We start from the raw sequence: 15,400 nt of genomic DNA, 5'->3' as shown, positions 1-15,400 counted from the left end.
TTACAGATAGGTAAAAGCCAGTTTCAGCTCTCCAAGGAGCTTACGAAACTGAGCTGATTGTCAGTGGCTACTTAAATAGTCTTATAATAAAAAAACCTGCAGATGATCCTTTTGAGAAAGCCAACTTTTTCATATCTCTGGCTCAGCATTCTAGAGTGTCTCATATCTAGATATTTGTGGATTCTCATCTCATTGATCTAGAGCTAGAATGTCTTGTTATCATAACAAATGAAAGCGACCTCCCTGGGGTGCATTTCTTTCATTTTCCCTTGCAGAAACGTGTGGCTAGTATTTACAGGCCATCGCTATAGACTTCTGAAGACCAGTTCCAGAATCTGTATCAGACCTTTTGAAGCCCTTGTAACTGAGGTTAATCAAAAGTGGCAAACTGATATTTTTTCTTTTAGAAAAGTGGCAAAGAACTGATTTTTTTAATTATTTTTTTCAGAGGGTAATGTTGTGCGTTCTGATTAGGCTTGGCAGTTTATTTAGATGCCCTGGAATGGGTATCTTCAATTTAAATTGGGAAGCAGTAAAAGCACAAAAGTTACTTTTCTTTCTGTGGCACATACAATAAAGCCCCTTAAAATATGCTGTGCCACCAATTAAAACAGAAGGTGTCAAAAACAACAACATTTTCATCTAGTTTAACTTTTCCATAGTGATTTAGATGAAATCTGACGCACATAGGGATTAAAATTTGCGATATCTTCTTCCACTAAACAGCTACAGCAGAATATCCAGCGCAAACCGGCCATGTCTACGCTGGCAAGCTTACAGCGGCACAGCTGCACTGATGCTGTTGTGTCACTGTAAGAGCGCTTGTGTAGCTGCTCTGTGCCGATGGGAGGGAGCTCTCCCGTCAACATACTTAAACCACTTAAACCAATGAGTGGCAGTAGCCGTGTCAGCAGGAAAGCATCTCCCACCAACACAGTGCTGTCCACACTGGTGCTTCTGTCGGTGTAACTTGTGTCGCTCAGAGGGGTGTTTTTTCACACCCCTGAGCAACGTAAGTTATATTGACAAAAGTGCTATTGTAGACACAGCCAATCCCAGCAGCCAACTGTCCTTCTATATTTGCTGGAGTTTCATTCTCAACAAGTAACTTGATTAGAAGAGCCTACAATCAACTTTAACATATCTTCTGCTAGGACAGACAGAAATCTGAGTTTGGTGCTAACACTAGCATGGAAATTGTTCTCTGCCATGTAGCTTATTAACTGCTGCTGATGGCACTCGCCTTGTTTCCTTTATCTTATCTCTTCCTTTAACATTAATAGCCACTTTCACACTGATGTTACTCAACCGCACATAGCTTTTAACACCTTGATTAACACCTCCCAACCCACCCTTCCTACCTGTCCTAACAAAATCATCTTGTGGCTTCATTTCACATTCCTTCAGCTCTATGCAGAGTTTCTGGTTTTTACCTACATGTCTGCAAAAGAAAACTTCTTCTTGAGGCAAGCAGAGCATTCCCAGGCACAATTTTATTTTATCCATCTTCCTGTACAACTCTAATGACCCACTTGCCACTACTCCGGTATCATCCTTGACTCTAACCTCATTCTCTTCCCATATTTCCTTTGCCTACAGACAAGGTTACACCGACAGAAGCGCCAATGTGGACAGCGCTATGTTGGTGGGAGCTTTATTGTATGTGCCACAGACAGGCCAGTCCTTGCTTATAGACAGCAACATTGCTTTATTGCATGTGCCACAGAAAGAAAAGTAACAGTAACAGTTACAGACAGCCGCCCAACCTGAAGCAAATACTCACCAGCGACCACACCCCCCCTTAGTTTAACTTTGCCAGCCTCATTTCTTTAATCCACACAATTTCATCTGCATTGATGTGAGAGCCACCTTCTTTGCATGTCCTACCATCTGGAAAAGGCTTCCTTTGTTTCATCACCTCATTGACTTGATCTATTTCTAAATTTAATCCAAAATAATCTTTTTGCCTCTCTCTGGTTAAAGTCTGCAATTAAATTATGTACAGTAACTGTAAGGCCCTTTGGAGCCATTTTATATGGAAGACTATTCAAAATAAAGTTTATTGTACATCCCACTGGAGGGCAATAGGGATAAGTGAACCATCATCTCTCAGAACCTCATCATCACAGATTTATTGCTGCTACTGCATGCATCAGAGAAAGCAAGCCCCTTCTCTTCAGAAATGTGCCAGAACTCTAATTTCATTTATCTTCTGACAAAGAGTGCAGTGAAAACAGGAATACTGATTTACTGCGGTTGTTGCCTCATAATTGCTATCAAATTAAATACATTTAAAGGAGGTGATGACAAGCTAAAAGGAAGGCAGTTGGCAATTTCCTGCACTGGCTGCCAATTTGTAATGAACCAGAGACCTTTATGATTAGTTAAGAAAATATCTTAGTCCGCTTTTTAATTGTATGTATTCATTCATGATACTGAAACACTAGCTGCCTCTCTGATGAGATTCACAAAAGGTCACCACACAAATGTCTTCTATTGTTTGTTGAAGAAATACTAGTGACCTTCACAATCAAATCATCACTGAGTGAAGTGGACTATAAAGTCCATGCGATCCTGTGCTCTGATGGGTTTCCAAGTACTTTGGTTTGATCTGAATGGTCATGACATACTTGGAATGCTTTCATGTGCTGTGATTTGTAACATGCTGCTGCTGTTAGAATAGCTAAAAAGTTAATAACAATTACAACTAAAAAAAATAGGGACAACAATTTTTATTTAATATTGAGGTTTCATTTTGCTTCTTGGTACCTATCAGACACTGTACCAGATTAATATTACATATACTACATACACGCACATGTGCATACAGAAATGATACGTCAGAATGCTAAAGGAAGATGGTTTGTTGCAATTTTGCTGGGAATGCTAAACACCAAAGGTACGTTTGGGAATGACCGCAGGTATCCAGGTGTTGAAGGACATGTCTGAACCAGAAAATCTTCCAAAAAATTCCCATTAGTGTTAGCACCAGTTCTGGTGGGAACCATAGAGGCAAGGCTTCAAGTGACCTCTGGCATTTTTACCAGTGTCAGTTAAGCAGGTTTAATTGATGAAGTGGTCCAGCTGCCAGGGGCTTGTCACAGGGAATACTTTTTAAGTACAGATAAGGCTTATAGGTGAAATTCAACTTGGTGAAGAGGACCTGCACAAAGCCGTACATACCATTTATACCACCCAATAAAGCGGTGGCTCTCAACCAGAGGGCCAGGGCTTCCGGGGGGGGGGGGGGGCGGCATGAGCAGGTTTCAGGTGGTCCTCCAAGCAGGGCCAGCATTAGACTCACTGGGGCCCAGGGCAGAAAGCCAAAGCCCCACCGCATGGGGCTGAAGCCCGGGAACCTGAGCCCCGCCACCTAAGGCTGAAGCCTGAGCAATGTAGCTTCATGGGGGTGCTGTGGCATGGGGCCCCGGGCAATTGTCTTGCTTGCTACCCCCTAATGCCAGCCCTGGCTTTTATATGCAGAAAACCAGTTGTCGTGGCACAGGTGGGCTGTGGAGTTATTATAGCACGGAGGGGGGGCGAGGGAAAGCTCAGAAAGAAAAAGGTTGAGAACCCCTGACATAAAGGCTTAAGTAGAGCTTAAATGACTCAAAGGACCCTAGGTTCAGAAACAAAGGAGATAGCAATGGTATAAGATCATGGAGTATACAGAAAGAGTTCTATGCATCAGTGAATGTCACCTGAGATAGCTTCGGAAGCTGGAATCTAAATGCAACGTCAATGCTGGAAATGGGGGTAGGGTTCATTGCCTCTAAACAGTGACCTGGAATGGTGTGTGAAGTGAAAACCTTTCAAACTCTTGTTATCAACACTGCTTTAAAGAATGCCTTTGAATTATGAAAGGAACAGTTTGTTCAGTTTACAGTACCTCAAAGATATAAGCAAGTCCACAGCACACATAGTCCAAACAGACTTCCTTTCTCAAACAGGAATAAAATTCCATTCTCCGGTCATTAGAAAAGGGAGTCATTTTATGCAGCCATCGGGAGGCTATCGGAGACACCTGAACTTCCCATCAAGTCTTTTTTCAGCTGAAAGCTCTCCATCATGTGAATGTTTTGGAAAGTTAAAAGAGGGCTGCTATGAATTTAGTGTTCATGAAAAACCTCAGAGACTGAAGTCCTGAATTTTGCCCAGATCAGGTACAGCACAGGATTTGGCAGCGTAAGCTTCCCCATGCCGCTCCTCAACTCTGAGCTGGAGGAACCACCCCTAAGGAAGAGTGGATGGTTCGTTTTCCATGTCCATTCAATTCTTGGCCTCTCTGCTGCTGACACTGCCAAAAACGGTGCTAATTATTGCCAATAGGGAGCAACAAGCTAGAGGTAAAAGACCGTACGTTATAGGCACTGTAAGTCCCCAGAACCACGGAACACAATTATTAGAAAACAATGCTGTCCTTCCCTTTCAGTCTAAATTCAGATATAAACTACACTACAGTAAAACCTCTTAATTTCTTTTTTCAAAACCACTTACTTTTATCAGCTTTTCTATGGCACTTATCACCATAGTATATGAGCACCTGGCAAACATTAGTAAATTAAGCCTCGCAGCAACCATGTGATATAGGGAAGAATTATTATCCCATTTTTACAGTTTGGGAAATTGAGGCACAGAGATTGTGTGTTTTAGTTACTCATATAGTGAATCCCTGGTAGAGACCAGAACCCAGAAATCCTGATCCCCCCAGCCTATGCTTTAACCACAAGACCATCCTTATTGTCTATAGTTTTCTGAATCTTATTTTCTTCTTATCAGACTGTCCTTGATTCTGAGTCTGGGTTCCTGATTCTGTGTGTTCTCCAGAAAGCCATGGTTGTCAGTAACTTGGCATTCTGTGGAGACACTTCCATTAAGTTGAGTCATTTCTGGTACTCCCTGTACATTAGGATAGCATAGCTTTGTTTCTAAATTACTCTCCTCCCCAGGGTCTTTATGTCAACAGCTCTGCCTAGTTATGTGCCTTGGACAAAACAAAAATTACTTCCTGACATCTGCCCAAAAGTTTTTTTCCCTCTCTCTTTCCTCCCACATACCTTGCAGCCACCTGCCTTAACATTTGAGCATGTGCAATTTCAAATTATTGAAAAAAAAAAGTCTTGGGGTAAATGCCAGAGAGAAAAGACATGTGTGATCCAGAACTGGATTAAAAAAAAAAACAACAAAAACCAGGTCAGGTAACAGTTTATTAAAATCAATGCCAAAGTAAAATTATCTCATTACAGTAAAAAGAAAAGGAGTACTTGTGGCACCTTAGAGACTAACAAATTTAGTTGAGCATAAGCTTTCGTGAGCTACAGCTCACTTCATCAGATGCATGCAGTGGAAAATACAGTAGGGGGATTTTATATACACAGAGAACATGAAACAATGGGTGTTACCATACACACTGTAATGAGAGTGATCAGGAAAGGTGAGCTATTACTAGAAGGAGAGAGAGAGAGGGGAAAACAAACAAACAAACAAACAAAACCTTTTGTAGTGATAATCAAGGTGGGCTATTTCCAGCAGTTGAGACAAGAGCGTGTGAGGAACAGCGGGGGGGGGGGGGGGGAGGGGAAATAAACATGGGGAAATAGTTTTACTTTGTGTAATGACACATCCACTCCCAGTCTTTAGTCAAGCCTAATTTAATGGTGTCCAGTTTGCAAATTAATTCCAATTCATCAGTCTCTCGTTGGAGTCTGTTTTTGAAGTTTTTTTGTTGTAATATTGCCACTTTTAGGTCTGTAATCGAGTGACCAGAGAGATTGAAGTGTTCTCCGACTGGTTTTTGAATGTACAATTCCTGACGTCTGATTTGTGTCCATTTATTCTTTTACATAGAGACTGTCTGGTCTGGCCAATGTACATGGCAGAGGGGCATTGCTGGCACATGATGGCATATATCACATTGGTAGATGTGCAGGTGAACGAGCCTCTGATAGTGTGGCTGATGTGATTAAGTCCTATGATGGTGTCCCCTGAATAGATATGTGGACACAGTTGGCAACGGGCTTTGTTGCAAGGATGGGTTCTTCGGTTAGTGTTTTTGTTGTATGGTTGCTCGTGAGTATTTGCTTCAGGTTGGGGGGCTGTCTGTAAACAAGGACTGGCCTGTCTCCCAAGATCTGTGAGAGATCTGTGCCATTAAATTAGGCTTGAATAAAGACTGGGAGTGGATGTGTCATTACACAAAGAAAAACTATTCCCCCCCCTACTGTTCCTCACACACTCTTGTCAACTGCTGGAAATGGCCCAGCTTGATTATCACTACAAAAGGTCCCCCCGCCCCTCTCTCCTGCTGGTAATAGCTCACCTTACCTGATCACTCTCGTTACAGTGTGTATGGTAACACACATTGTTTCATGTTCTCTGTGTATATAAAACCCCCCTACTGTATTTTCCACTGCATGCATCTGATGAAGTGAGCTGTAGCTCACGAAAGCTTATGCTCAAATAAATTGGTTAGTCTCTAAGGTGCCACAAGTACTCCTTTTCTTTTTGCGAATACAGACTAACACGGCTGCTACTCTGAAACCTCTCATTACAGTAGGTGCTGCTCACGCCTCCCTTTGAGCCAGTGGTGTGATTCCCAGCTCAAGTAAACATACCAACACTAGCTCAAATAAAGCTAACCTGCTAGAAAAATGAAGTGTAGCCATGGTGGTGCAAGTGGTGGGAGGGGCTAGCCAACATGAGTACGTGTCCATGGGAGATACTAGGTACGTATTGGGGGCAGCGAGCTTATGAAGCCTCGGCTGCGTTTTTGCTTTGGCCCACAAGCTGTGAGAGAGCTAGCCTGAATAGGTTTCCTTGAGCGGGGAATCACGTCGCTAACTCAAAGTAGAGACATACTCACAGTACTTGAGGTTGTAAAATGGATTTCCATTATCACCTGCTGTTTTTCCATAGTCACACTTTCTGAAATATTTTAGATTTAATAGTTGACCATGGTCGGTCTGTGCTCACTGGAAAATTTGTTTTGAGGAAAATCACAACAGATTGTAATTGTTTCAGTGGAAAACCACAGAGAGCAAAACCCACACAAAATGTTGCCTTAACATCAAGGACAAGAGAACACTGAATCCATGGGAGGGAGTGGGGGGGAAACAGATCCAGCAATTTCAGTCTGTCTGCCTTTATCTAATCTATGGAGGGTTTTAGATTGCTGCTCATTGCTGTAGTACCTGAGAGCACCTTCTATTTAAAAATCAACAGCCATAGCAAAGTCCCTAATGGACTTCATGGTATCTCTGGTTCTTCTCTCTTTCCGGGGTATGAAACCTCTGTTTGGAGCATGGTTATGGTTTTTTGTTTGTTTTTTTTAATTTGTTTGTTACTTTGAGGGGTTGTTTTTTGTTTATTTTGATCGAGGGCGAAGGCGGCAAGTAGAAGTGTGTGTTGACAGTGAGTGTCACTCTTGTTCTGGTGGAAAGGCTTTGTCAAAGAGAAGGTTTTGCAGTGTTTCCTAAACATGGCCAGCCTTTGGAAGGCCTAATCTTCTCTGGAAGTTTGTGCCATAACCTATTCTCAATTTGGCTGCATTCATCAATATTATGCTATTTTCTAATCTTTCATTTTTTTCAAGATAATGCTGCTTCTTGTACTAAAGTTTTGGGCATTGTACTCTAATCCTGGATCTGTAAGAATCACCAAGGGAATAGTGAGAGATTGCAATACTATGACTTCCTTCTGCTTCCCAGCTCATTTCCCTTTGTCATGCCTAACTAAATACAACCCCTTATTAGGGTTGAGACACTGAGCTAAATTCTGCCTGTAGATTAGATGCACATGACTGAGAGCCAGCGCTGTGTGTTAGGGTGTGACAGAAACACACGAAAGCCAGGAATATCAAGTCCATCATCTCCTGTTGCACACTCCCTTCTCATCACAAGGGCAGTGCAACTTAAGGAAGGTTGAGACCAAATTCTACCTTGACTTAAATCACCTGCAAACCTCCTGACTTCATCTTTCACTTTGGATTTCCTGCTTTTACACCAGTCTGTGTCACATCATTAATCATATCTGTGTGTTTTGTTCCCCTCTGTCTTTTTGAAAGATTCTACAAGGTGTATTTATTGGAGTCAGAGTGAATGTACTTCAGGTTTTTGTCAAGTGTGTAACACTACCTGTTTCCATGACTGTAGGAACTTGAGTGTTTTCCCAGTTGTGATGAACCATCCACGCCAATGGCTCTATGTAATTTTTTTTAAGGGATCAAGGGGCAGAGTCACCTAATGTGAGAGCAGCTTTGTGCTCCTCTGCTGGTGCAAACCTAGCCAAAAGCCAGTTTATCTGGTTAGAGGAGCACCACCCACTATGGAGGGCTCCTTGGGTGGTGAAGAGAAACCATAAGGGCTCCAGACCATCCTCCTCCTCCCTGCAGCTGGTGCTGGGAGGGGGTTTGGGGGTGTCCTTACACCCTGGTGTACCAGAGGGTGTGCATGCAGCGGGGCCACTGGCAGCCATTGAGGCTGCTTTGAGTGTGGTTTGAGCCTGGCACAGAGCAACCCCAGGGTAAAGGGAGAGAGTAGGTGTCTTTAAGGCATCTTTGTTCCTAAGCTGTATTGAGCACACTTCTTGCAGAGCCATGAATTGGGACACAGACGTTTAGAAGATACATGTAATACATGATTTGTGAACAGTTACAGCCCCACCATTCAGGGTGCTGAGCACCCTTAATTCTCACTGAGTTCAGGGTGCTCATTACCTCTCAGGACTGACCCCTAAGTGGCTACCTGTTGAATTTTAAAGGGATCAGAGAGCTCTAACAAGCTAGTGGATGCCCTGATTTTGTCCCTCTCCTGTTTCTGCAAGTTCTATGGGAAGGGGTTCTTGGCAGGGGACAGGGAAGAGGTCTTTTGCTTTTGGTGAAAGGTCAGAGGATGTTGATGATTAGACTACGTTCTTGCATTAAATTTTCACAAGCAGCTGTTGTGGCAAGCAGTCCTTTTTTCAAAGGCAAAATGTAATGCCCATAAAAACAAGATCTACCCCCTGCTAGCCACATGTTTTCCCCTTCAGGATTTGTTATGATCTTACTAACACTTTTAATGACATGTGGTTATCATAGGATATTATCCTGGGTAGTTTGTTTTCCCACACTTTACAATACATAATGAGGCAGAAAGTAATCTGGAGGGAAGAAACAACCATCTCTAAAACTGTTCTTTGCACTGTACATGGGATAAACACGCCAATTTTACTTTACCCAGTACACACTGCCCAGCGAAAAAGGCGGAGCTATTCTATAGGTCAATCAACAAACAGGAAGAGGAATAAATAGATATTTGGTTTTGCTCAAGTAACGCCTGGTCTCTTCTAATGCTAGAGCTGACTGACCTGGCAGGACAAGGGTCCAAGTTGCACTCCTGAAGTTTTGGCTTTGGCTTGATGTTTTCAGGGTAGTAGTGACAGTATTGATCAGCCACCACCCGGCTGCTTCTCAGATCATAACATTCAGCAGATGTCAGCTGGTAACCTGTGACATTCAGACAGTCAAAAGACAGAGCATCTGAGCTAAATTTCTTTCTCTGTATATGTATTAAATATAAGTTAACTCTGGTTTTGTGAAATACTATCCAAAGTGACGCCCCCGGCCCCCAATGTAACAAGAGGCTTACCCCATATTTAACAAACTTATTTTACAAAAAGATTAGGTGTCCCCCAAAACCTTCATAAAACAGACTTCCCCCCATACATTTCCCATTAAATCTATTAACTATACATAGGATCAAGGTATATAAATAGATCTATAAAGACACACACATACTTTAACTCACAAAAATGCCTACGCTACTGAAATTACTTCTTAACTTTTATTTATTAATTTTGTTTTAGAGCCACAGGAGCAATATAATTCAGTTAACACTGCAAAGATAATAGTCATGTTTCACAGTTCATATTATTGTATTAAAAAAAGCACATACATTAAAGACTCAAGAGCTGATTTGGCTCTGACATGTACTATTATTTGTAGAGCCCTGCGTGGATACAAATTTATACCTGCGGATGCAGATATCTGTGGATATAAATTGGTATCCACAGAACTGCAGGGCTCTCCCGGGCACCACAGTGGTAAAACCAAAGCATGGGGACGCCGCTCCCAGGAGCCCAAGGTCCCACTGTGAGTCTGTGGCAGTCAGGAATGGAACCCAGATCCCTTGAGTAACAGTCAAATACCTTAGCCACAAGACAATATTCCCTGTTAATGGTGTTATGCTGGTGTAAAATTTATTTCATTTATGCTCGTGTAAAAACAGTATAAGTGAGATCTGCATTAAGGCAAGAAAGCCCGGTTTTCAAAAGCTTATGCCTAAACTGCATGTGCAAATGGGCATTTAAAGGATAACTGTGCACCTCAGTGGCCATTTAACGCATCGACTTTAAGGTCAGAAGGGAACATCATGATCATCTAGTCTGACCTCCGGCACATTGCAGAACACACAACCTCACCCACCCACTCCTGTAATAGACCCCTAACTGCTGGCTGAGTTACTGAAGTCCTATAACCATGATTTAAAGACTTGAAGTTACAGAGGAGCCATCATTTACACTAGTTTAAATCTTCCAGTGGTGTCCCATGCTGCAGAGGAAGGTGAAAAACCCCAGGGTCTCTGCCAATCTGACCTAGGGGAAAACTCCTTTCCAATCCCATATATAGTGATCAGTTAGACCTTGACCATGTGGACAAGTAGTAACTCGGAGCCCTCCCATCTAGTGTCCCATCAGCAGCCGTTGGAGACATTTACGTGAACAATAGTAGATATACAGTTTTAGTTAGTAAGCTATCCTGTGTCATTCCTAGCATTTCAGTCTGCACTCTCACCTTCCTCTCTTTTGTAACTGTAATGATGCCAGACTCACTTCATGATCATGTAATTTTGTGGTTTTATTTTCAACTTTAAAAAATAGTTCAAAAAATAAGAAAAAAGAAGAAGAAATCTACCATGCAAGTGTTGAAACACATGCAGCACCTAAATGTATGTACTGTAAACAATAATTTTTATGACATTATTTAAAGATACAATGCATGTGCAGGACAGAACTTTGAAGGCTCAGTACTTCACATGTGTAACTATTATTTAAAATATGAAGGCAGTCAAGACTGTATTTTTAGTTTCATTTTAAGAAATTTTACAGGAGCCAAAGGTTTACCAATACAGTATTTAATACACTGCAGCAGAGGTGTGACTAAGTAACAGACAGATCCAAAATGCACTGATGTCAAAGGCAGTCTTTCAGTGGGTTTGGATCAGGGGTAAAATGTTCAGAAATGCCTATGTGACTTGCGACCCTAAGTCCCATTTACAAAAGTGATGTAGGTACTTTGAAAATGGGACTCCTAAGTGCCGAAGTCACTTTTGAAAATTTTTACTTCAGACCCTAACAACCCAATAAGTAACACTGTACTGGCACTTCAGGGAATTTGCATATTTTCTTTTCACTGAGTTCCTTTTGATTTATGTAGTGGGGTGTTCACCCCACTCCGGCCCTGAAGGGGTTAAAAGCGGCCCTGGAGAGGGTTGCAGCAGGGAAAGGGATTAAGAACAGCTGGGGGAAGCTGACTATATAGCTGGTTTAATCAGGTGTGGCTGGCTTAATCAGGGCCCAGATGGCCCTCATAAGAGGCCTGTGGGCCAGAAGCTGGAGCAGTCTCACTCTAGCCCTGGAGTGGGAAGGGCTAGCTGCCTGGGAGCAAGGTACCTGAAACTGGAGCAGTGCTGGGGAATAGGGCTGGGGAGCTCCAGCCTGGTAAACTCCCAGGCTGCAGGCCTTGGTGAAGGCCTACACAGGTAATGGGGTTGCAGAGGTGCAGCCCAAGGTTAGGCAGAGGCAGCTGGTCCAACCTCCTTGCCAATGATGAGTAGCCATTACACTGCAGTTTGCCCCAGTGAGCAGGGGCTAGATGATGACTGGCAGTAGCCACTGCAGCAAGGTAGGTTTAGAGGGTTGGGGGGGTTCCCTGGGAGGGGAGACCCAGAGTGTGGGGACACTGCCAGGGGGCAGCACCCCAGGGTGAGGAGGCACCCGGGTCCGGAAGAGACATGGGGCCAGTGGCAGGCGAGACACCAGCCTAGAGAGGATGCCCCGGGCTGGAAGAGCTAATTCCTAGGACAACCAGCAGGAGGTGCCATGCCAGTGAGCTGTCACATTGCTACAATTTGCCTACATATCTAATTATCTTATATATTCATTGAATTGTGTTATCTATTATTGTAATTTACCCATATGTAATCAATGTGTGATGAATAGATTAAAGTTGTAGGTAAGAGTATAAGAATACATAGGGTAGTATTATGGAGGTATAGGATTGATAAGGATGTATTATTGGTAAGAGTTTGTTAGGTATATAAGTAATATAAGGCAGTAAAGCAAGACTTACTTGCCTGAGGCCTGCCAAATTTCCACTTAGCCATATCTGGCCTTAAATCTGAAAGAAGTTGACATGACTAGCTGACCCAGGGGTAACCTTGTAACAGTAAAGTTTCAAGATTATTGTAACAGATGTGTTAATAGGTGATGGGAAAATATGCCACAATATGCCCATCACTATTGCAAGATGCCCAACTGTAACATTATGGGAAATTCTGTATTGACTGCAAATTACCATGGGGACTTGTTGATTTAAATCTTAACGAAGATAAGGGCAATTAAGAAAATGGCCTCTGCAAAGTGGAGCATCCCAATATTTATGCATCAGGGTTATGAGCATGAACGTAACTCAGGATAAAAGGAGTTCCCCAGCACAAAAAAGGGAAGAACCACCCATCAAGGTTACTTCTGGCTGAGGCGTGCATAGTACAGCTGTGGAAGGGGAAAGTAAAGAAGACCTTTGCACTCCCAAGGTTCTGGGCCTGCAGAATGGCACCCTGGTCCCAGGAGTAACAGTTCTAAGGGGCCCAACAGAGCAGCCACAGATCACCAGGAAAAGGAAGTGCCTGCCTATGTTCCATTTTTCCTTAGTCACATCCCTAGGTATCAGCAAGGGAAGAGTGGAGCTATTGACTAATATATAACATGTATTATCCACATCATGTATGTATGTTAATCATTCTGTTAAACAATAACAGAATACCATTTATTTAAATATTTTGGATGTTTTCTACAATTTCAAATATACTGATTTCATATATACGTTATTGATATATTGATTTCAACTACAACACAGAATACCAAGTGTACAGTGCTCACTTTATATTTTTTTATTACAAATATTTGACTGTAAAAAACAAAAGAAATGGTATTTTTCAATTCGCCAAATAAAAGTACTGTAGTGCAATCTCTTTATCATCAAAGTTGAACTTACAAATGTAGAATTATATGAAAAAAACTGCATTCAAAAATAAAACAATGTAAAACTTTAGAACCACTCAGTCCTACTTCTTGTTCAGCCAATCGCTGAGACAAACAAATCTGTTTACATTTACAGGATATAATGCTGCCCGCTTCTTATTTACATCACCAGAAAGTGAGAACAGGCATTTGCATGGCATTGTTGTAGCAAGATATTTGCATCACAAGATATTTACATGCCAGATGCGCTAAAGATTCATATGTCCCTTCATGCTTCAACCACCATTCCAGAGGATATGCATCCATGCTGATGATGGGTTCTGCTCGATAACGATCCAAAGCAGTGTGGACCAATGCATGTTCATTTTCAACATCTGAGTCAGATGCCACTAGCAGAAGGCTGATTTTCTTTTTTGGTGGTTCTGGTTCTGTGGTTTCCACATCGGAGTGTTGCTCTTTTAAGACTTGTGAAAGCATGCTCCACACTTCGTCCCTCTCACATTTTGGAAGGCTCTTGAGATTCTTAAATCTTGGGTGGAGTGCTGGAGCTATCTTTAGAAATCTCACATTGGTACCTTCTTTATCTCTGTCAAATCTGTAGTGAAAGTGTTCTTAAAATGAACATGTGCTGGGTCATCATCCGAGACGGCTATAACATGAAATATATGGCAGAATGCGAGTAAAACAGAACAGGAGACATACAATTCTCCCCCAAGGAGTTCAGTCACAAATTTAATTACAGCATTATTTTTTTAACGAGCATCATCAGCATGGAAGTATGTCCCCTGGAATGGTAGCTGAAGCATGAAGGGGAATACGAATATTTAGCATATCTGGCACGTAAATACCTGGCAATGCCGGCTACAAAAGTGCCATGCGAATGCCTGTTCTGACTTTCAGGTGACATTGTAAATAAGAAGTGGTCAGCATTATCTCCTGTAAATGTAAACAAACTTGTTTGCCTCAGTGCCTGGCTGAACAAGAAGTAGGACTGAGTGGAGTTGTAGGCTCTAAAGTTTTATATTTTGTTTTTGAATACAGTTATGTAACAAAAAAATCTACATTTGTATGTTAGACTTTCACGATAAAGAGATTGCACTACAGTACTTGTATAAGGTTAATTGAAAAATACTATTTCTTTTGTTATTTTTACAATGCAAATATTTGTTATCAAAAAGAATAATATAAAATGAGCACTGGTACACTTTGCATTCTGTGTTTTAATTGAAATCCATATACTTGAAAATGTAGAAAAACATCCAAAAATATTTAATACATTTCAGTTTGGTATTCTATTGTTTAACAGTGTGATTAAAACCGCAATTAACCAGAATTTTTTTATCACAATTTTTTGAGTTAATCGCATTAGTTAACTGTGACTAATCGACAGCCCTAGTAAAGAGATTTATAATGTGTAAAATCATCACACACATTTCAGCTGTTATTATTTATAACTTGGGAAGCACATAACGCTGTAATGTAACGCTGCACAAGATGGCTTCCCAGAGACTGGTATCATATAGACCCTTTTTCCCTGTACTATATTGTTGTTGTTGTTGTTAGCTTAGAGCAATAAACCTGGCTGACATTGGTCATTTGGCATCTTGAGTATATTTTATAACAAACCAAAGTGAGGTCAAGCAACTGACTATACAATTAATCAACAGTAGCCATCACACCAGCTTTATACCACTGAATCTGGGCCATTATTTGATAGCTGTGTCATTCACTATGGCCACATGGACTTCAAGGTTTCAGCAACCATAGAACTTAGGACCTTCTAATCCAAAAATACAGGCTACTACCATGGAAGTGACAGGAGAATCTCCCTTCCCTGCAGTAGTATTCGTGCTCATGTTTTCTGTAGACTAGCCACGAGAAGGCACAATCACAAATAACTGAGCAGATCTGAGCTATCTTGTAGGTGGGATCGCGCACACACACACACACAAAATATTACCTCCTCCACAAGATGCGGAACAAGGAAAGAAATCAGTTTCCCTCCATCGGTGAATGATGGGCTGATAGAAGATAAACTGAACCGCACTGTCAGCAGCACCAGCATAGCGGACCTGAAAAAGATATAATGGGAATGGAAAAG

The 15,400-nt window shown here is 41.8% G+C and overlaps 1 protein-coding gene across 2 annotated transcripts in view; it reads right to left on the bottom strand.

Moving 5' to 3' along the window:
• Window positions 1-15,400, bottom strand: part of ADAMTSL1 (ADAMTS like 1) — a 272,535-nt gene that overhangs the window by 146,132 nt on the left and 111,003 nt on the right. For both annotated transcript variants that reach the window (XM_074953445.1, XM_074953446.1), the window contains exons 8-9: window positions 15,260-15,371; window positions 9,346-9,484 (exon numbers count right to left, since the gene is read on the bottom strand). In XM_074953445.1, the coding sequence (XP_074809546.1) occupies window positions 9,346-9,484; window positions 15,260-15,371 (251 nt within the window). The remainder of the gene's footprint in view (window positions 1-9,345; window positions 9,485-15,259; window positions 15,372-15,400) is intronic.

The sequence above is a fragment of the Natator depressus genome, chromosome 5 (assembly GCF_965152275.1).
Source record: "Natator depressus isolate rNatDep1 chromosome 5, rNatDep2.hap1, whole genome shotgun sequence".
Taxonomy (NCBI): domain Eukaryota; kingdom Metazoa; phylum Chordata; order Testudines; family Cheloniidae; genus Natator; species Natator depressus.
The sequence above is the reverse complement of the archived record's forward strand: the minus strand, read 5'-3'. Positions and strand labels throughout refer to the sequence as shown.